The 22,171-nt window shown below is 34.6% G+C and overlaps 1 protein-coding gene and 1 pseudogene across 20 annotated transcripts in view; one reads left to right on the top strand and one right to left on the bottom strand.

The window, feature by feature from the left end:
• KTN1 (kinectin 1) overlaps positions 1-22,171 on the top strand; it is a 105,374-nt gene that overhangs the window by 44,423 nt on the left and 38,780 nt on the right. For all 20 annotated transcript variants that reach the window (XM_037503396.2, XM_054690570.1, XM_054690576.1 and 17 more), the window contains 12 exons: positions 1,995-2,135; positions 4,796-4,902; positions 5,684-5,816; positions 7,286-7,373; positions 10,647-10,813; positions 11,184-11,252; positions 12,869-12,906; positions 13,584-13,674; positions 14,088-14,156; positions 14,864-14,901; positions 15,057-15,138; positions 15,981-16,049. In XM_037503396.2, coding sequence (XP_037359293.1) covers positions 1,995-2,135; positions 4,796-4,902; positions 5,684-5,816; positions 7,286-7,373; positions 10,647-10,813; positions 11,184-11,252; positions 12,869-12,906; positions 13,584-13,674; positions 14,088-14,156; positions 14,864-14,901; positions 15,057-15,138; positions 15,981-16,049 — 1,092 coding nt within the window. The remainder of the gene's footprint in view (positions 1-1,994; positions 2,136-4,795; positions 4,903-5,683; positions 5,817-7,285; positions 7,374-10,646; positions 10,814-11,183; positions 11,253-12,868; positions 12,907-13,583; positions 13,675-14,087; positions 14,157-14,863; positions 14,902-15,056; positions 15,139-15,980; positions 16,050-22,171) is intronic.
• LOC119239121 (pre-mRNA-splicing factor SPF27-like) lies at positions 8,154-8,811 on the bottom strand (annotated as a pseudogene).

The following is a 22,171-nucleotide window of genomic DNA, read 5'->3' on the forward strand; positions in this document are numbered from 1 at the left end:
ATAAACTTTTTAAAAAAGATTTATTTGTAGAAGAACTAGGGTGTAGGCCAGAGGTGCGCAGCTCTACTGAAATACGCTGCACCATATGGGGGTTCGCACCCTTGCCAGGGACTGAACTAAGGCCCTACCTGTGATAGTGTTGAGACTTAACTCCTGTGCCACTAGGGAGGCCCTATGTAATAAACTTATACCCAATAAAAGTTATCTTCTTTTAGAATTTTGGTGGTGGTAAAGGCGTGTCTCACTCTTTTCTTACATAATTTTATGGCATATTTTATTATAGCCTATAAGTTGAATTATGAGTAACAGTAGTTACAGATATCCTAATGGCAGAATAACAGAAGCATTTGAACATTGGGATCATGTTCTTATTGGATTTCATCTGGAATTAGTCTTTATTAAATCACAAAACTTGGTGTGATCTTGTTTAAATCTGATCTACGTATAAGTATAAAACCCTTACATAGATTATTTATGAAGTTTCTTGTAATAAACATAACTTTTAATTAATGAAGTTCTTCAAACCTTAGTTTATTCTGAAAAGTAAAAAAAAAACAAAAAAACCCTTTAAAATTTAATCTTGTAAAAATTATGTAAAAAGATACAAATTTCTAGTTATAAAATAACAGTCCTGTTAGAACATGGTGCCTGTAGTTAATACTAAATCATATATTTGAGCATTGCCGAGAGAGTAAATCTTAAAAGTTTCTATCACAAGAACATGAATTTGTAGCTATATGGTGATTGGAATAAGTAGACTTTTTTGTGGTGATCATTTTGTAATACAGTTGACCCTTGAACAATTCCGGTTTCAACTGTGAAGGCCCACTTATGTGCAGATTTTCTTGTAAATAGACTATGTGAACTTACAATAATTGATATAGTGCTATAAATGTTACTTTTCTTATGCTTTTATTAATATTTTTCTAGATTGCTTTATTAAGAATACAGTATGTAATACATGTAACTTACAACATTCAATAACTAACTGTTTTGAGTAAGACTTCTAGCAGACTTCAGTAGCAGACTAGGAGGTAGATTTTGGGGGAGTCAGCAGTTACATGTATATTTCTGATTCATTGGGTTTTGACACAGTTAACCCCCACCTTGTTCAAGAGCCAAGAAATAAGATGATTAGAAACTTCAATTTATGTGGTTGTAGTTTTTTAAGTGTATTTTAATTAAAAATCAGATGACTGTTTTGATAATTCATTCATCTGTACACTTATGATGTGTGTACTTTTTTCTAAGTGTATTGTGTACATCAGCATAACAGTTTACAATTTTAAATGATGTAACCCTTATGGGTAATCACAGTTTACATAAAAATCTTTAGTTTTGTTAGTTTCTTAGAACTGGAAATGTGAACTGATGATCATACCTGCTAGTTAACTTTAGAGTTGCTTGGTTTTCTTGTACTTTAATATTTGTTCTAGGAGTTCATAATACTTGCAATACAAAATGAAATCACCCTTTTAAGATTTGACTTGGGAATATGGTAAAAAATTGCTTTCTGATTTTTACTTTATGTTATTCCAAACTTTACTTCTACCATTAAGCATATCTTATCCATTATCTCTTCCCCTAAGAGAGACTTTTGTCCAGTCTGTTTTTCCTTTTTTCTGTACCCTAAGAGAGCTCTAGTACCTGCAAATAATAGAGAATTAAAAATGTTGCTTTAAAAATGTTGTTTCTTAAAATCAAGTCAGAATGTAGGATTTATTACATTTTAACACTTTAACTTAGACCAGAAAGTGCATTTGAAATAAGAGTAAACAGACCCGCAAAGTGTTTATGAAGGGAATTGGTATAAAAAGTAGGTAATATGCACAAGACAATGTTTTTATTTTTTAAGTATTTAACCTCGTTTGACAAATACTTATTTCCCAATTCATGATTGTTTTAGTGATACTGTTTTCGTATGTTAAAAATGTTTTATTTTATAGCCTATGTTACTTTTTAATAACTCTTTCATAATTTCTGGTGTACTCTAGGAAATGATGGCTGAGAAAGAACGAAGCAATATGGTTATAGCAAGGATGAAAGACCGGATTGGAACATTAGAAAAGGAACATAATGTGTTTCAAAACAAAATGCATGTCAGTTATCAAGAGACTCAACAAATGCAGATGAAGGTATATTTTTATTCTTTGCAATAAAAATGAATGAAATATCTGCATTCATTTAATTAGCAGATTTTAACTCTGCCTGCATTTGGGGCCATCCAGCTACAATGACTGGTTAAACTGACTCCTTGTACATAATAAGTAAGCAACTTTGCTAGTTGAAGATAGGTGGGAGGCTAGAAGCTGACACAGATAAATACTCCATTGCAATATAGTTAAGCTTTGGATGCTTGGAACAATGGTGATGAGAGAAGACAAGGCTGAAAAGGAAGACTTGTTAGAAGTGATAAGTAGATTGTGTTGAGTCTTAAAACAATTAGGCATTGTTAGGGAAGGAATGGGCACCAATTGTAAGAGTTGTTACTTGCTGTGGTTCTAGAGTCTCATGGTGATAGTTCAGTGGGTCCATTTTTAATAAGTGTGCCCCAAGTGTTTCCAGTTTAGGCTATCCATTGATAACAATTTGTGAGAAACACAGTTAAGTAGTGTAGTTTTGGGAATCAGGTTTGGCATGAAGAAGAAAAGATTTACAGTGGTAAATAGAGGTCTTGACTTTAAAGAGGACCTTGTATACCTTGAGATTGGGGAGGAGTGTGTAAAGGAGTTTAAGCAACCACCTGGAGATTATAATTAATATTTTTACTAATAGTATGGAGAGTGCAACAAGGGATAGTTGGAAGGCTTTTGCAGGAATCAATGTTGGAGAGTAACATGAAATTTGAATGTTGACTAGGAGGGAGGTGAGACCAAACTCTTAGTATATGGAACTGGGAGACAGTGGAGGAGGGAGGAAGAGAGGTAATAGAAGGATAACTCACGCCTAAGGTTTTAGTCCACATGACCTTCTGTTTCTTGTTCATGATTTCCACTTGTCTTCTGTCAGCATTTTTAAAAGTTTAAATCTTACTCTCTGTTTCATGTATCATCACTCCAGTTGGGTCTGGATCAATTTTTGTGTGTGTGTGTGTGTGTGTGTATTTCCTTTTTCTCCTCCCTTTTTCTTTAGATTGAAATATCTTTTTTACTGATTAAAAAGGTTTGGGTCAGCTTGTCAAGTGAATTTATAATACTCTTCTCTAATTGAATTTTGTGAAGTTAGTGATAGTTTGCAAAAAATTGCTTCCACTCTCCGCTAATCCTTCAATTTGGAAGCTTGTGTCATCACCTCAAAATGTAGGTGTAAAAAAATCAGACTCTTGATTTGCTCAGTAGTTTATGTTTCCCAGTATTTGAAGCATTATTATCCTTATGCTTGACTCCTTTTACTTCTCTCTCCCTTGCCCAGTATATAATTTGTCCTGAAGTTTTAAGTTTTTATTTCTAGTTACTTTTGCATTTTATTGTTACATGTCACCTTAGTTTATTATTTCATAGTAGTATAATTATGGCACCATCTTAATAGGTCTCTCATTTCCATTCCAACATGTGATTAGTGCCAGATTCTTGTTTGTAAAATATTACTATAATAATATGCTGAAAATTTAAAAAATACTTTTCACTATTGTCAAAGTCCCAATATTTTTCACAGAAACACCTCCAGTAACAAAAAAAGTGGATTAATCTGTTAGATTTTTATTCCATCCACTATTTTGCAGCTTTTATTTGACCCAGTCCTCCATTTTACCATCCCACGGCCATTTGAAGTACTCTCTTTCCCACTATTTGAAGAACTGATTGAAGGTTATTGAAAAACTGATTCTCCTAGTCTCAAGGGCTCTTTCTTAATTCCTCCTTACTATTCATTTAAAAATTAGTGTAGTACTTGTAGAAATATGTTTTTATAGAGAATAAAAGGTGTTGAAGCGACTCATCATTTTTTTTTTCCTTACTTGATTGTGTGTAGAGGTTAGGATATAGATTCCATGTGATAAATTTTCTGAAAAATAGAAATAAATACTTAATTTTTCTTAATTGAATAGGTTTATTAGACATTATTACTAAAATTTTCACTTAGTAAGAACTATTTCTTCCTTATGTGAATAAAAGGTTCAGTGTTCTTTATCTTTTAATTCTGTGAATTTGAAATTTAAAATCAGAAGCCAGAATATTTTGACAAGTAGGTTTTTGTGTGGTGGTTTTGCCATCTATTTAGTTATGGTTTGATTTATAACTGAATATAAATGTATTGAACCTAATTTTAATTTCTAAACTTTTGATTGCTGAAATTTTTCATTAAAAATACTAATATAGGGCCTCCCCTGGTGGCGCAGCAGTTAAGCGCTGGGCTGGGAGGCTGCCTGCAGCCTCTGCAGCGCCAGTTCGTTCCCTGGCCGCCAGCGAGGGTCCCACAAAAAAAAAAACAAAACAAAAAAAAACTAATATAAATTTGAAATGTTCTAGGATCAAGACAGGCTTGATTATATGAGTCTACTGGATAGAAAATAAGTTTTGAATTTTAGTTCTAAAAGATCTCCATATGTATTTTGCATTTGCATTTCAAATATGATAGCAGCTAGCATCATTCTTGAATGCTGTGGTAACTTGTATTTACTTTGTATTCATTCCTGTCAAAATGTAATTTAGCCTGTAAATTTGTATGTATTTGAGAAGTATGGTCTAAACTTCATTCTATTGATTGCTTGTATATTCTCATCATAATAATGTTTCTTTAAAAAGTTAGCTTTGGCAGGCATTATTTTTTAAATCTTACATGTGTAAAATAATTTTAGTTTCAGCAAGTTCGTGAGCAGATGGAGGCAGAGATAGCTCATTTGAAGCAGGAAAATGGTATTTTGAGAGATGCTGTCAGCAACACTACAAACCAACTAGAAAACAAGTATGTTTCCAAAAGCTTTATTTTTAATTGAAGGCAGAGTGTATTCTTGAATCATTGAAAAATGTGCTTGATAGTAATTGGTATAGATGTTTCATTTTTACATTTGTTTCTAAAATGATTTAATTTTCAAAAGCAATTATCTTTCGCTGTATGAAAATGTCTTCAGCTGAACTATTTGATAAATACTAGTGCCATCAGTGAAACAGTATACAAAGTTATAACTGAATTTATAACCTTAAAGCTATCTATTCACTTTAACAGTAGCTCTCAGACTTTTTTATTATGAAGAACGTCTGATACATTATAAAAACATGCTCTTTAGACCTAGCCCTAGAAGATTATGAACCGGTGGCTCTGAGGTGGGGCCTCGCAGTCTATATATTAAGACACATTCTTTGTGATAATGATATCAACTTATGCTGGGTCATACTTTGAGAAACATTGCCTTAAAGAAGACTAGTAAGATGCTTTCACAGAATAATATGAAGCTTATACTCTGGTTTTAATAAATTCCTACTTCTGAGAGTAGTACTCATGAGTGTGTGTCATCCATTTTTCTTGATTTATTTTATAATGATTTTAGAACATGTGTAATTGTCATCAAAATGATTTGGGAATTGTACTCAACCAAGCTTTATTATTAGTGGTCATGTGTAGCATTCCTTTTCAGTTGGTTGTAAGTGAAATTACTAACTTTTCAAAGCTAATATAAATTATGTTTTGTTTATTCTTTATATGTATTTGTAATAATGAAAGGTTCTAATTGGGTTACTGTTTTCAGGCAGTCTGCTGAACTAAATAAACTGCGCCAGGATTATGCTAGGTTGGTGAATGAACTGACTGAGAAAACAGGAAAGCTACAGCAAGAGGAAGTTCAAAAGAAGAATGCTGAACAAGCAGTTACTCAGTTGAAGGTCCTATATCCCCACATTTATTATTTAATAAATAATGTTTAATTTATTGACCTAAATGTGTACCCAGGTTTGAGAAATGTAGTTTGATGATTAATGGGGTCCCATAGTCTAAGAGCTCTGCCTATGTCGACAAGTGTGCCCCCATGAAAGTCTTAAATATAGGTTTGAATTTAAAGCTAAAGATTTTTTGAAGTTAGGGAAAATGAAGTTAGCTGTCAACAGATGTAAACAGTAGAATTCATCTTACCTATGGGGCTTAGGGTATACATGTGTAAGATAAAAATCATGTAGTTAAAATTACCACTTATCCATAACTTGGATTTTTCAGTAGAGTCTATTTTTCTTCCATCATTGAAGTAGATTTTTCTTTGCTTGAACAAAGACCCAGTGTTCTAGTAGCTTTCACTTCGGCCATAACACATTTCCCTTGACACTGAATGGTACTTGGTACCATGACATGTCCATACTGTGAAAAAATGCATGGGATTGCTTAGGCCGATTGAGAGAAGTAGATCAATTCTCTTGTGTATTACAGCATGTGCACATTGAGTAGAATTACCTCTTTTTCCTTTATTGGGAAGAGTTGGTTCATTTAAGTTAAATGTAGTACAGATTCCTATCTAGGTCGTTGATAAAATCATATACTAGTTCCAGAGTACGAGGGACTTAAGGGCTTTGAGGATAATTGAATGTGAAAAATAATTCTTTTTTAATATTTGTCTCATGAGGTCACTTTACTGCTGGCATTTATAAACTTGGAAGTTCTGTATGGATATAGATAAATAGATAAATGACACTAAAGATTATAGTTATAATCGAAGGATTGTGCTATACTTCAAAATACTAATTTTTGGCACCTGAGAGTTAGCGATAAAGAGAACATCCTGTCTTTGGAAAATGTGATCGCTGAAGGAGAAAGAAGGGGAGACAGACTGCAGCTGAGTGGAGTATATATAGACATAGTAGCCGCAATACTGGGTCAGTAACACAAATACTGAGTTTCAGAAATACATAATCTAATCAGTGAATCCTGGGTATTTGAGGGTAGAAAGACTGGCTGGTAACATCTGTGCCTATTTCTCAGTTTGGGCATGTCTACCTATCTGATAGCATTTTTGTTTTAAAGATTTATTTATGCATACGAGAACTGGGGTTGAGGCCAGGGGTGTGGGGTGAGGATTCACCAGAAACAGAGTGGGGAGCAGAACAGGCAAATCTACTGAAATACACTACTGAGGGAAGCAGTGGGAGAGACAGGAGAGGTGTACTGTGCCATGTGGGTCAGCTCCCTGGCCGGGGATCAAACTCATGCTGCAGAGGCTGCAATAGCTTGATAGTGCTGAGACTTTAACCCCGTGCCACCAAGAAGGCCCCTATCTGATAGCAGTTTCATGATCCAAAAGTAAAGGTAGAGGATGCTGTTTTTTAAATTGGAACCGTATGTTTATGCTGACTTATTCTTTCTCCAGGTTCAACTACAAGAAGCTGAGAGAAGATGGGAAGAAGTTCAGAGCTATATCAGGAAGAGAACTGCAGAGCATGAGGCAGCACAGCAAGGTAAGAGGAAGAGGTATTCATTCATGTGTATGCAATTCTGTGTGAATTTTCTCCCTTCCATATGTGAAGAAAATTTGATTTGGCAGTTTGGTTATATCTCAATAAAATTAGCATTAAAATTTCAGAGTACCTTTTTTTCTTTAACATTTCTTAGGATTTTAAAAATAGTCTCTAAACTAGTGTTTTCTGAAGCATTAAATTGCAGTCCATAATCCAGTAATGGAAAGCTTAGCTGTGTTTCTGTAGTTGTTTCCTTTTTGGTTCCTTGATGAACTCTTCATTTTTTGTTTCTAAGGACTCCCAGCGTTGTCAAGAGGTAAAATAGGAAGGGTATTTTACCATTCCAAGTAGTTGGCTTGTAATTGCCTATTTAAAGGATAACTTTGACTACTCATTCTCAATTTGATGAATATAGTAGAGATAACAGAGTTTGTATTACATATATCAACACTACTCCGTTTATCCTACCAAAGAAGTAATAAACTAGTAAAATATGGTTTGAAACAATAGGCTTGAAGACACAGAGTTTTGACTCTTGAGACATTTGGTTTCCTCTGAATTTTTTTTTTCCCCTGTAGGTTCAGTGTGTAAATATACCCAACATATTTTTCTTCAAGTTGAAATTTTTTTATTTGGTGAATATATAAATAGAATTAATAGTTCACATCCTGTGGTTTCTAAACATTTAACCATTGATGATCTCCATAAGATGCTGTTGTCTTTCATAGTTAACAGGCCTGATCTTCTTGCTTTCCTTTCTATTCACCAAAACTTGTCTTTTCAGAAATCTTGCCAGATGTTTTCTTTGTTTGCCTCTCCTGTTGCTGCTTCATTTGAAAGACTTTATTTTCTAAGTACACAGTGGTTGCAATCTCATAATTCTTACAGACCAGGGATACCCAATTTGACTCTCTCTGTCTTAATTTAGATCCAGTTCTGAATTGCCTGTTCTTTCATTTCCAGTTTAAATCTTGAATGTATTTCCTTAACTTCTGGAGCTCTTTCTGTGTGTGTTCAATCATATGAACTAGATTTACATTATATGCTTTCCAGGCATTGTATCCATAATTCCAATTATAGATTCTCATTCAAACTGCCTGATGTCTTAACTGGGCTATAGAACTTTTTACACATTTTTGCCAAGCAATGATGCCATTTTCTATCCTGAGGAAGGGGCTAGAAGTTCACATCACTTCATACTGAGTAATTCAATTGTTTGTGCAGCAGCCAGTCTTTCAAATTCATTTTTCATTATGTCAGTTTGGAAAGTAGAATCCAGGACTGTCAGGTAGCTCAGATAATTCTTAGTAGGTTGTGTCTACTAAAGCCACAGCTGCTTCCCGCATATCAGGCTCTTTATAACCTTGTTCAGAATAGGGCAGCCCATACACCACAACCTCTCCAGCTACCAATCCCTTGCCCGCCATTCTTAGGTTAGCCTGAGTTTTATTTCCCAACATACTGGGAGGCCTTTTTTATATATTAAGTTTGTGTGTGTAATTTGTATTTCTAGTAACATGTGGAGCTTATTTTTTAAATTAATATTTCATCAACTAAGCAAACAAATTTTGCCAAGAGTTATTCTGTAAACTCGGTGTGCAAACTATGTAATATTAACAGTAAAACCTTACTCGGACCAGGACCACATCTTTTGATTTTTCTTAATACAAAAAACAGGATGTCACACTCTCACGCTGTTCCCACCTTTCCCATATTCTCCCTATGTGATTATGAACATTCATATCAACTTTCATTGTTTATATCATAATATTGTGTAACTACTGAGCCAGAGTAAATAAATAGTAAAACTGCCATTCTTAAAACAATTTTAAAAAATTCCTGGAGCTAATAATTGCTTTATGTTTTTAATTTATTTGATATTTGTTTAAAATTTTACCTATGGTTAAACTCTCCTTAACCCTTCTTCCTTTCCCAGCATCTAAATATATTAGATACTAGACACTCTGTTAGATTCTCAGATCTTTCTGGGAATATCTCTTCTGAAGTCTTTGACTCCTTACTGCAGTACTTGTTGCTTTCTTGGTTGACAGCATAGCTGTCTTCCTGAGAGTTCTTTTAGTCTCTCTACCTGTATATTGGATACTGTTTTACCACCATATTTATTGTTTTTCCCCCTTTGTTTAATAAATATCTTTTAATTGCTTCATGAGAGTATGCCTTGAAGTACTTTTTGGAGGCTTTGTATATTTGAAAAATGTCTTTATTCTTTTTGTCTTCATGTTTAATTAGTGGTTTGGATGGTAGGGTTTTAGGTTGTACATAATTTTCCCTGTAGAATTTTAAAGGCATTATTAATTCAGTGTTTTAACTCGTACTGTTTCGAGTAAGAAATATTATGTTCTTTTGAGTTCTAGTCCTGGATATGGCCATTCTGTGTTTAATTTTCAGAAATTCTTTTTTGAACTAATGTAGAACTTTTGTGTTACATTCTGTTGTCATATTGTTAGGGAAGTAATATCGTACTTTTCTTAAAATATCAGAGCTATTCATATAAGTGTATATACAAACACCAATACACACATTATCTTCTCTTTTTCCCTACATTGTATCTCTGTCTTTGCTGGACTTGGACTTGTTTACTTTATAGGGTTAGGAGGGGCAGCTCTCATGATAACGGGTGTTTCAACCTCCTGAACCTTACTTTTTTTTTTTAAACAATTTCACATTCCTCTTCTGTGAACAAGTTAGTATTTATGTTTCTTTCATTTTATCTTGTTTTTAATTGCATTTATTTTCTGTTTGCATCATTTGTAGTTTGTGTTGGTTTTTCATTTTGTTTGTTGTTTTGGGGTCATCCTGGGAGGAGAAACAGACAGGAAACTTTTACTTCATCTTTAAGCAGAACATTTATCATCCTTCAGCATCTTTCTCTGTTTTCCAGGAAGGAGAGTATAGAGAATTAACAAGAAATGCCCTTAATAGAGTACTTTTGGGGAAATAAAGAATGCTTTCAAGGAATGATAAAAGAGTTTTAAATATCCATATACATTCATTTCACACATATACTTTGTGCTATGCCTTGGGCATAACTGGATATAGGGAAAAGGTAATCTCTGATTTCAGACATCCCCCTCTCTGTGTGAGGAGATGAACTAATACTGTATGGCAGGTGCTGTGATAAAAGTACACATAGACTGCTCAGAGAATATGATTAAAGGAGGGCTTTCTAGAGTAGATAATGCCCACACTGGATATAATTAGCAGTGAACCGGGCAAAGGCAGAGACCTTGTAAAATGCAGTTTTTGTTACAGATTTACAGAGTAAATTTGTGGCCAAAGAAAATGAAGTACAGAGTCTGCATAGTAAGCTTACAGATACCTTGGTATCAAAACAACAGTTGGAGCAAAGACTAATGCAATTAATGGAATCAGAGCAAAAAAGGGTGAACAAAGAAGAGTCTCTACAAATGCAAGTTCAGGTATCTATGCTTTTTTTAAAATTAAAATTTCATTTGATTTTATCTGTGTAGAATAGAGAGCAAAGTCTACCTTATCTAATTCTGGAGTGGTGATAAATAATTACAATTCAGTTGTTGAGCAGTCGTCACAATAGAATGTGTTTGCTCATTGTTACACGCTTTGTAAGTTTAGGAATATCACAATATCACAATACACTTTTCTATATTGTAAATTAACTCTCAGAATAGAATGCCTAGTCATTGTTTAAAATGATGCCTTTTGAAATCTTAGAATGATTTTCTAAGTATCAACATTTATTTGAACTCATTTGGTTCATATACATTGTTAACAGCATGCTTTTTCCTCCTCTTTGGTTGCTTTTTATGAAAGGATATTTTGGAGCAGAACGAGGCTTTGAAAGCTCAAATTCAGCAATTCCATTCCCAGATAGCAGCTCAGGTAATGGTGCTTTCTGATTGTTCATCATTGCTAATAGCTTCCTAGCTGTTTAAATAACCATCTAAGTGCCTGTTAAGTGCTAAACACTGGATTGGTAGTCGGGAGACTAGTCAGTGAATCAACAAGGATGATCCTGAGTGCTAAGCACTCTGATAATTCTGTATAGTGCTGTGGGGAAACACTAAAAAGGAAAGCTCAATATAGTAATTGGGAGGTGATTAGAGCGTTTTACCATGGGAAGAAATAATACCATAATTCTGACATGAAACAAGAGAATTTTACCAAATGGTGTCAACAGTAGTGGTTATTATATTAAAACTGTTCACTATATATTGACTAGCCATAATGGAAAATCTTACATACCTTCAGATGGTGGCATAATGCTCAGATTATATATGCAAAAGAATAATTTCAAAATTTATATTTCAGTTTAGTGAGTGCTGGGCAAAGCTTCCAAAGTTTTGCAGGTGTCATTGTAATATCTGTTACTCTTTGGGAACAATGTTATGTAATATGATACATAACTACATCCTTTAGAATATAAATAATAAATCATTAAGAAGAAAGATAAAAACTTCAAGTACCTGTTTCCATTCTGTGAATTTCAATTCTTTAACCTTAATGTTGTAAATTGTAGAAGCATTAGTTTAGAATAGAAGTCTGACTTTTCTGTTCAAAATGTGGTTTTAACATTAAAAACTTACTTTTAAGGTTCAGGTAAGTTCAAACTCTCAAAGCATTCAGATTGCAAACATTTTTTTCATAATTGCTTTCTTTGTAGAAACTGTAGTCCAAAATTAATTAGCAAAGAAATATTTAATGTAGGAGAGAGTGTTATTGTATATATGGATTTATATGTATATGTAAATTAACTAAAATTAGATTGAGATCTAAAATTACCAACTGAGAGGTAACTACAAAACTTACTAGTAATTAAATACCCAGAGAACCTTTTAAGTACCTTTTAAAAATTAAAGATGGGGCCTCCCTGGTGGCGCAGCGGTTGAGCGCTGGGTTGCGAAGCTGCCCGCGGCCTCTGCGGCGCCAGTTCGAACCGGAGGAGGGTCCACATGAGAAGCAGTGTACTTCGGTCCTTCTGCCTGCTCTGCTCCTGCTCTGGCTCTGGTGAATTCTCTCAACTTCTGACTGTACCCAGTGCATGTACAAACAAATAAATTAAAACATGCCTCTATTTAAAAAAAAAAATAAAAAAAAATAAAAATTAAAGATGAGCATGAGTTTTACCAAATGACTTTTCTTGTTAATCATGAACTATTACATTTCATTACTATAAGTTATTAATGAGGAAATACTGCACAGAGATGAGAATGACATTCGTAGCTATTATTCCTATGTATTTGTTGTTATCAGAGATACAGTTTCCAGGCCTGTAAGTTTGTTTTACTTGAAATGTCTTTTGGAATTCCCTGATACTGGCTATTAGTGATTAAACTTGCTTTCAGAATAATAGCAATTACTTATTAAATGATCACTTATGGGTTAGATACTACCTTAACTTTATAAATATTCATTTCTTTTAAATTTTTAAAACTTGTGGTGATTGTTGTATAACTAATTAAACTTTCTTTTATGTTTACACTGTTTTTCTTTCTTAGACTTCCGCTTCAGTTCTAGCAGAAGAATTACATAAAGTGTAAGCCTGCCTTGCCATACTTCTCTATACTTTCCTAGTTATCATTAACTGATGCTTGTCAGATATATTACCCTTATCATGTCACACTCTGACTTGTTCAGAAAAATACTCTCAAGGACATTGGGAGCAACTTTTGTTCCCCCTTAGTCACTGTACCCCACTCAGTGAGATGAGTCCTAAACATTACACAATCTATGTTTTTAATGACTTCACTGTAGAAAGAGTTTGGGAAAACTCATTTGGGCTTGAGAAGTTATTTGGAAGAGATCACTGATTTGGCACTAGGGGAAATAAATTAGTTTTTGTGTCTAATGAGTAGTTGTAGCTACTTAACTAAATGGTAGTGTGCCCAAAACAAAGTTCTGTGATTATGTATATTGCGTAACTTGAATACATACGGCTCATTCAAATTTAAAAGACCTGAAATCTGTTACTGACATTGCCAGCCTTGAAGTATAATTTATATATATATTAGCGCATGATCTAGACATTTGAAATAGGAGTATGTTTTTAAAGAGTTGTTGTAATGTATATGACACTATTAAACTGAAAGATCTATAGAAGTGAAAGGTATAGTTATATGAGAGTAAGGCTGACCATAATTAAGACTGACTTTTTTGATTTCTGACTTGATTTGTAAATGTTTATTGAACGTACAAATATATTTCCTATTGAAGGATTGCAGAAAAGGATAAGCAGATAAAACAGACTGAAGATTCTTTAGCAAATGAACATGATCATTTAGCAAGTAAAGAGGAAGAACTTAAGGTACAGTAATTCTTATAAATGACTACAGTATTATATAGAAGCTGAATTACACTGATTTAGTAAGTAGTACAAATGTCTATAAATAATGGAAAGTACTCTAGAATTCATGTGAAAAGTGTCTATTTTCTATAGAGAATCCTCTAGCTCTTGAAGAAGAAAAGTTCAAAGGGTTTTTCTTCATGATAAAATTCACAATTATTTGGGGAATATATCAAAAAAAAAAAAATCAACCAGACCAAAAAAAAAAAAAAAACTAAAACAAAAAACCCCACAAACAAAAAACCTGGAATTGATGGTTTCTTTCTGATTTAAAATACTGTAATTTGAGACCTTTGCTTAGGTAGAAGATATGCTTTACAAACGCATAGTCAATTATTTTAAAATATTTCTAATACTGTTTTTTCTTGTTATAGGATATACAGAATATGAATTTCTTATTAAAAGCTGAAGTGCAAAAGTTACAGGCCCTAGCAAATGAACAGGTAGCTCTTTATTTTTGAGCATTTTCTGTAGAATTTATTTGGTTTATGTTTATTTTTATTGGTATTGTATGCCCTAAGTTTTATTCTGATAAATAGTAAATATAATAACTTGTGTTGACTGATGGTATTTTGTTGGAAAAATCTCTTCTCTTTGATCAAGACTGTTAAAATCCATATAGATGTTACCATTTTCATATTGAAACTGATACTGGGCAAAACCAGGGGGGTGCCCAAAGAACCCACACTGTTACAAATGATAACCTTTTAATCATTTTTAATCAGTAGGAGGTTTAAAGGGAATAAAGAGGAGTAGGGGAGAGAAGGATTTCAAAACACGAATTCCCTATCAAACTTTGAGATTACCCATACCCTTCTGGGCAAAAGCCCAGTTAAATAAGAGTGCGGCCGCTTAGGCACAAAAGCAAATCCACCAGGAGAACAAATCAAAGGTACCTCCTGGCAAAGAATGTAAGCAAGAAGTCTGGACAGAAGGAAAGAACCAAAGTTCAGAATGTATCACACAAACTGAATCCACCATAGTCACGACAGCATCTGCCATAGTCTGTACAGATTGGGTTGTTAGAAATGTCTGATCCTACTTTAACTTTATTCCAGATATATGAAAACATAACTTGAATATGTTAAGTGAAAGAGGTTTTGAGTGCTTCATGAGAAATGATATAATTCTCTTCTGATTCCAAACACAGGCTGCTGCTGCACATGAACTGGAGAAAATGCAAAAAAGGTGATTGAAGTATTGCTGTACATAGAGTCATTCATATATTTATGTTTAAGTATAATTGCAGGGAATGTTGTTGGTTATAGCTGACAGTTGTACACTAATTTATGTAAACTTTCTAAATATGTCAAGTATTTTATTTGATTTCCCCCCCCCCACAGTGTTCATGTTAAGGATGATAAAATAAGATTGCTTGAAGAGCAGCTACAGTGTGAAATTTCAAACAAAATGGAAGAATTTAAGGTGTGTGATTAAAGTTGTCAACTTACCTTCCTTATGTCATCCTTGTATGGTTGAGGTGCATTAACAAATACTATTTATGTATGTACTCGGTCTGAAACAGTGTTCCTGTAGTTAATTTGGGGACTCGAATGAATTTTATCATAGACTTATTACTTAGATTTCCCTTATCTGTTCTTATAATAAGCTTTTAAGATTTATTTTGCCGCAACCTTTTCTCCATTCTTTGTAGTTAATAGTATGTGATATGTTGTTGGGGGCTTAGTAGAAACTATGGTTTCAGAGATAGATCATTATACAGTAATCCTACAATAAAACTGCAGACCTACTCTTGTTTATGGTCATGGACAACCAACTTGAGTATTTTCTAGTATTCAGGTAGTCGGGGTACAAACTCTACAGGTCAAAAAGATTAGCATTTTCTTTTCTTGAATAGGAATCCTGTGAGTATTTATTTGTAAATTCAGGGTTTCCCAGAATCCATTGGCAAAAATTGTCAACTGTTTGAAAAATCACATGAAATATTTCTAAGCACAGTATTAACACTGTGTTGGGATTAGCCATAAGACTGAATTAGGGGGCTCAGTGGAAACTACGGTTTTAGAGATAAATCATTATACAATAATCTTACACTAATACTGCAAACCTATATTCTGGAAAACATTCACTGAAATTGTGGAAGGTGAAACCACTTGATTTGCATTCTTACATCAAATATATAATTCACCTGTCACGTTATGAGTACTGAAAGCAATAATACGGGTGTGATTTTTCAAAATCCCACTCAGATGATTACACTACTACCATTTCTTAATAAAACAGTGAATTGATATTCTTTCTTCCAGATTTTAAATGACCAAAACAAAGCATTACAACTAGAAGTTCAGAAGCTACAGATTCTTGTTTCTGAACAGGTAAGATTTCATGAATTATGAGGTAGAAATTTCCAATATATAACAAGATCTGATTTCTTCCTTTTTTTTAAAGATTGATTTATTTATGCATACCAGAACTGGGATATAAGCCAGAGGTGCAGGGGGTGAGAGGATTCACCCGAAAGAGTGGGGAACAAGTAGAACAGGCAGATCTACTGAAATACACTGCTGAGGAGAGTAGCAGGGGAGGCAGGATAGGTCTGCTGTGTCATGTGGGTTGCTCCGAGGCCAGCCTGAGATCGAACTCGTGCTGCAGTGGCTGGCAATAGCTTGATAGCGTTGTCTTTAACCCCTGCACCACTAGGGAGGCCCAAGATCTGATTCTTAAATAGTAACCAACTCATTAATTTTGAGAAATTTTGCTTAAACTTAGAAGTCTTTTATTTTTTTATTTTTTATTTTTAGATTATTTTTATTTTTTATTTTTTAAAGGTTAACAAAAGGTTTATTTACCAGGAAAGGGGAATGAGGAAATGTACAACTCAGGGAGAAAAGAATGAGATAAATTCTTAAATGTGTCCTACCCGTTCTGCCGACCTGGAATCACAAATGACCTGCCAAGACCAAACCTGCCTGGCCAAGAGCATGAGCCAAGTGTGCCCAACCCTACTAACATGGCTGGTTTTTATTTACAAACAGAGAAAATGGCTGCTTAACTCCGTCCTTGGTTCCTCGCCACTTCCTTTAGGGGATCCTGGGATTTGTAGTTCCCTGTGTCTTGATGGTGTGGGGGTTCGCATCCATGAAGCCTGTATAGAATTAGCTTCACTTTTTGCCATCATTTCCATGGTGTTGAAGATCAAATGTATGGATGCTGGGTACAGTCTCAGATGAAAATTTTTCTCAGGGTTCCCCTTGGAAAGCAAACCAGTCTCTCCAGGTATTGTCCATTGTGGAAAGCAAAAGTCCTCCATTCCTGGGAAATAGTTTATCAGCCCAAGCCAAAAAACAAAAAACCAAAAAAACATCTGGAGGCATTAGCCAAAACAAGACAGCAAAGATAGCAAATCACAGGAAAAATATTAAAATTGATTCAACTTACGCAAAAACAGTCTTTCAACCTTGATCCCAAATTGTTTCAACAGCATAGCGAAAGTTTGCAAACCAAATCTACTTTTAAAACCATGTTACCTATTTTTGTATAAAATCACAGGTTAGAATAACTAAACTGCAATTTTAGCTACTTTGTTGGAATTCTCTATAAAGGATCAGAGCGAACTCTTGACATCCCATCCACATAGGCTTCAAGAACAAAGTTGGTCTCATCAGACTCCACCTGGGCTTCCTCTTCTTGAGGGTACCAGGGCTTTTTTCTTTTTCCGGGTTGTCCAGTCCTGCCCATCGAGGCAGCTTCCCCACCTCCCTTGGAGGTGTCTATAACCTATGAACAAAGCAACAGGTTCTCCTCTCCTTGCTTCATCTCTGTTTCAACTTCCTGGAAGATTCCACTCAAAGCCACACAATGAAACTCATGTCCAATTGTTTTAGTTTAAGCAGACAAAATCCCTATGGAAGTTATGCAAAAATAGACTCTGAGATAAGTAGTAAAAAAAACTACTACCACTATTTTCATGCTGTGTTGGTATCAAAGGGAGAGAAAATGTGAACACAGTTAGCATTGCTGGGGAAAAAAAAACCAACAAAACAACATTGCTGCAGATCCTGGTCACTCAAAACAAGAAAACTTTGTGGAATCAGAACAAAATGCAAAAAAAAAAAAAAAAAAAAAAAAATTACCAGTATTATGTCAAAGAACTTAGTAAAAATCAGGTGTATTTCCAGGTCTATTCAGTTCTTTATAGGAAATTTTTACTCTCAACAGTTCCATCAGTAGGATTCTGTTGAGGCCTTTTCTCCCTATTTTCTTCAGAAACAATTTCTATACTATACAGTATTGCAGGGCAACAATCACCATTGACAATTTGTATACATACCAGGTATTGAGAGGTTGTATACACGTTTTAGAAAACCAATGTGAACGTTTCTGTACATGTCAAAATGTTACCTGTTTTCCCAAGTGACAATGCTTCCCTTCTAGTTTCACTCTAATAGGTAAGCCAAATAGGACAAATTCATCTAATGTCTTTCCCAAGAGGAAAGAAAAATCTTGTGGAGTGTCTCAGGAGCTCTACTGAGGTTCCACAAAATTTCCCTCTATCAACCAAATGACAGACTACCAAATTTTTACTTGAATTTAGATTTCTGGGAAGCTTTGCCATAAATATCAGAAAACAGCAGAAATAACAACATTCAATTTCTGTGAAGGCACCAGCTTAGTTCAGTATTACAGTGTTGACAATCAAAACATAACCTTCAATTTTTTTTCCTTTTCCTTCCCCCCCCTTTCTGTCTTGATTTTATTTAATTTTTCCTTTTTTTAAATCTTTTTTAAAATTTTTTTTTAAATTTTTTACATCATTGTTCATTTTTAAAGAATATTTGGTTCCCCCCCCCCCTTCAGGTATAGTGCGCATAGAGTTTCCTTCACCAATGCACCATGTACCATCACCTCAGTCCCCTGTGCTCCTCCCTCCCTCTGATTCCTCTCCCTCTTCCTCCCCTGCAGTATGTCTCTGATTTATAATTGTCTGTTTTTGCTTTGTTGTGTTTTGTACTGCTACTATTTTTTTACACTGATGTCGTGTTGGGTTCCCCTATATTCCTGTTATAAGTGAAACCATCTAATATATTTTTTTATTCTTCTGGTTTATTTCACTGGGCATAGTTCCTTCTAATTCCATCCACGTTGCCGTGAATGGCATGAGTTTATCTTTTATGATTGCTGAATAATATTCCATTGTGTATATATGCCACATCTTGTTGATCCAGTCATCTATTTTTGGGCATTTGGGTTGTTTCCAGGTTTTACCTGTTGTAAATAGTGCTGCAATGAACATAGGGGTAACTTAAATGTCTTTTAATTGCATTTCTATTCATCTTGTGCTTATCTGATAGCTAAGGAAAATGTATTTTCCTTCTCTGAGAGAAAACTAATGCCAACCTGTTTCTAATGCTTTCCACAACAAAAAGAAAAAGCATAATAAAAATCATAAAACGAATTTAAGTCTTTGATACAATTATCTCTCAGGAGAAAAATCTTTAGACTTTGGAGGCTCACTTATTTCTCTCAGACAGTAGGATGGGTTTGAAACCTATTACCAGTGTTTAAAAGCTGAGTGACGTTGTTCAAATCACTTAATCTTTCTTAGACTTCTCATTCCAATTCTTTCATTTTGACATAATATTTACTTCATGAACTGTTAGATATAGTGAAGGAAGTTTATATATAGTACTTAGGCTAATGATTTGCCTAACAGGCATCTGAAAGCTTAATTGCTTTCCTATAGAATATTTTTTCCATCTCATTCCTTTGCCATCAATCTTTTTCTGTGTTTATAGCAAATCATCAAACTATAGTAGACTGAATAAGTTAGTCCCATGTACTCAGGTGAAGTCCATTCTATGACTATTCTTAACGGTTACTTTTATGCTTTTCTCCTATATTTCAAATATTCTAGAAATGATATAGATGATACATTAGACTGGAAAATTGCATATTCCTCTTATACTGTTAAGTTTTGGAATGTAGCATGATAGCATTTTGTTTGGCAGAGGCAGACATTCTCTTTCATTTCAAAATTCACATTTTGGGCAGGTTTTTTTAAAAAAGATTTATTTATTTATGCATACAAGAACTGGGGTACAGGCCAGAGATGTGGGGCTGAGAGGATTCACCAGAGATAGAGTGGGGAACAGAATAGGCAGATCGACTGAAATATACTGCTGAGGGGTGCAGCAGGCAAGTCAGGAGAGGTCTGCTGCGCCATGTGGGTCACCTCCCTGGATGGGGTTCGAACTCATGCTATAGTGGCTGCGGGTAGTTTCATAGGTTGAGTCTTAACCCCTTGCTCCACCAGAGAGGCCCCTTTGGCAAGTATTAAATTGTATAAGTAGGTATGACTGAAAATATTTTGTTAATTTATCAAGAAATAATCTACTTATGGGCCTCCCCGGTGGCGCAGCAGTTGATTGCTGGGATATGAAGCTGCCCGCAGCCTCTGCAGCACTGGTTCGATCCCTGTCCGCTGGCGAGGGTCCCCCATGGCACGCAAACCTCTCCTGCCGCGCCCACTGCTCCCCTCAGCAGTATACTTCGTCAGTCAGCCTGTTCTGCTCCCCCGCTCTGGCTCTGGTGAATTCTCTCACCCTTCTGAGCTTCTGACTGTACCCAGTTCTTATATAAATAAATAAATAAATAAATATATTTTTTTTTTTTAAAAGAAAGAAAGCATCTACTTATTTTTCTCCCATCCCCAATGTATTAAGTTCTTTGCATAGTCTTTATTATTTTGTATGTGGTTTACTTTTGCAAACTGAAGGTAATAAGGGGAAAGTGCCAAAAGGATGCTATTTAGTACAAGGACATGATTTCATACCACTCTTCTAGTCAAATAGTATTTGTCAAATACTATTTGTCTTACTCTTAAATCTCACTGTTTTCCTTATGATATACCTTAGAAAATGTCTACTATTTCATCAATTCTAAGATTTTTTTTTCCTTTTCCTCAGTTGATCAACTCTGAAGTCTGGTGGATGTATCTTAACAGTCTCTTGTTAAAATTTAGTTACCAGCATTTTTTTTAGAGGCATGTTTATTTATTTATTTATTTATTTATTTATTTATTTGTTTGTTTTTGTTTACACATGCACTGGGTACAGTCAGAAGCGCGGGAGGGTGAGAGAATTCACCAGAGCCAGAGCGGGGAACAGAGCAGGCAGAAGGACCGAAGCACACTGCTGAGGGGAGCAGCGGGCGGCAGGAGAGGTCTGCGCGCCATGTGGGACCCTCCTCTGGTGGCCGGGGAGCAGCCGGGGATCGAACCGGCGCCGCAGAGGCTGCGGGCAGCTTCGCAACCCAGCGCTCAACCGCTGCGCCACTGGGGAGGCCCTAGTTACCAGCATTTTTAATTTTCAGCATTAACGTAAAATTTCAGTTGTGAGAGACAACATTGATGACCTAGATAAATTTTTGTTGTGTTCTTACCCCAGAATAGCAGAATGTAATTTTTTTAAGTTTTTTTTTTTTAGAGATTCTGGGACTTATATTTCAAAAGGTAGTTTTAAAACTTTCTAAAATTAACTTAGAGGTTAAATGCCTAGAAATGTCTGAATCCTGGAATTCTGGTATTAAAGGTCCTGGTGACTCTTACTTAGGTTTTAACAAAAAGTCTGAATCTTTAAAAATACTTTAACTTTGTTCTGTGTTAGAAATGTTATCTTCTGTCATTAGACAAGAATAAAACCACTAACCTTCAATTTTTCTTGATGATATGATACCCTAAGGATTGGTATTAGAATAAAATTCCCCATCATATTTAATACACCTATCATATTTTTAAAAGTCCTCTGATAATTATTGAGCCAGCCTTCTATCAATATTACTTTTAGGTTTTGTGTGTACTTTAGACATTTTGTTAAAACAGTTTTTACCATGGGATGGCTTTTTCAAAAATGAAGAACAGTTTTTTTCTTTTTGGAGAACAGAAGCCATTTTTTATATCACAGATTGAAATAAATAATAATTTTATCAAGAACAGTTAACTGAGGGTCTCCCTGATGGCACAGGGGTTAAAGTCTCAGCACTATTAAGCTATCACCAGCCACTTTGGCCTGAGTTTGTTCCCAGGCCAGGGAGCTGACCCACCTGACACAGCAGACCTCTCCTGTCTCACCCCACAACTCTGTCCTACATCCCAGTTCTTGTATGCATAAATAAATAAATAAATACAGACATGTTTTTTTTAAAAAAAGAACAATTAACTGAACAAAACTTTATAGCCACATTTTTTTTTTGATTGATTTAAAAGAATTATTTGATAAGAGAGGAAATTCATTTTGTGTTACTAAAATTTTTCTATTTGGTAATTTTCAAATTTTTCTTGTTCTGAAAGCTTCTTCTTTTTTTTTTTTAAGTAATCTAGAAGGCATGTAATGGTGATTTTAAGTTTTTGGTTGTAGTTGTGAATTTTTTCTCGTCTTGGTAGGCCAAAGAACCATCTTACTGACTTTTCCACTGGTCATTTTTATTGTTATTGTTAGTG

This window comes from Talpa occidentalis, unplaced genomic scaffold (assembly GCF_014898055.3).
Source record: "Talpa occidentalis isolate TD23 unplaced genomic scaffold, MPIMG_talOcc4v2.1 talOcc4.11, whole genome shotgun sequence".
In the NCBI taxonomy this organism is placed as follows: domain Eukaryota; kingdom Metazoa; phylum Chordata; class Mammalia; order Eulipotyphla; family Talpidae; genus Talpa; species Talpa occidentalis.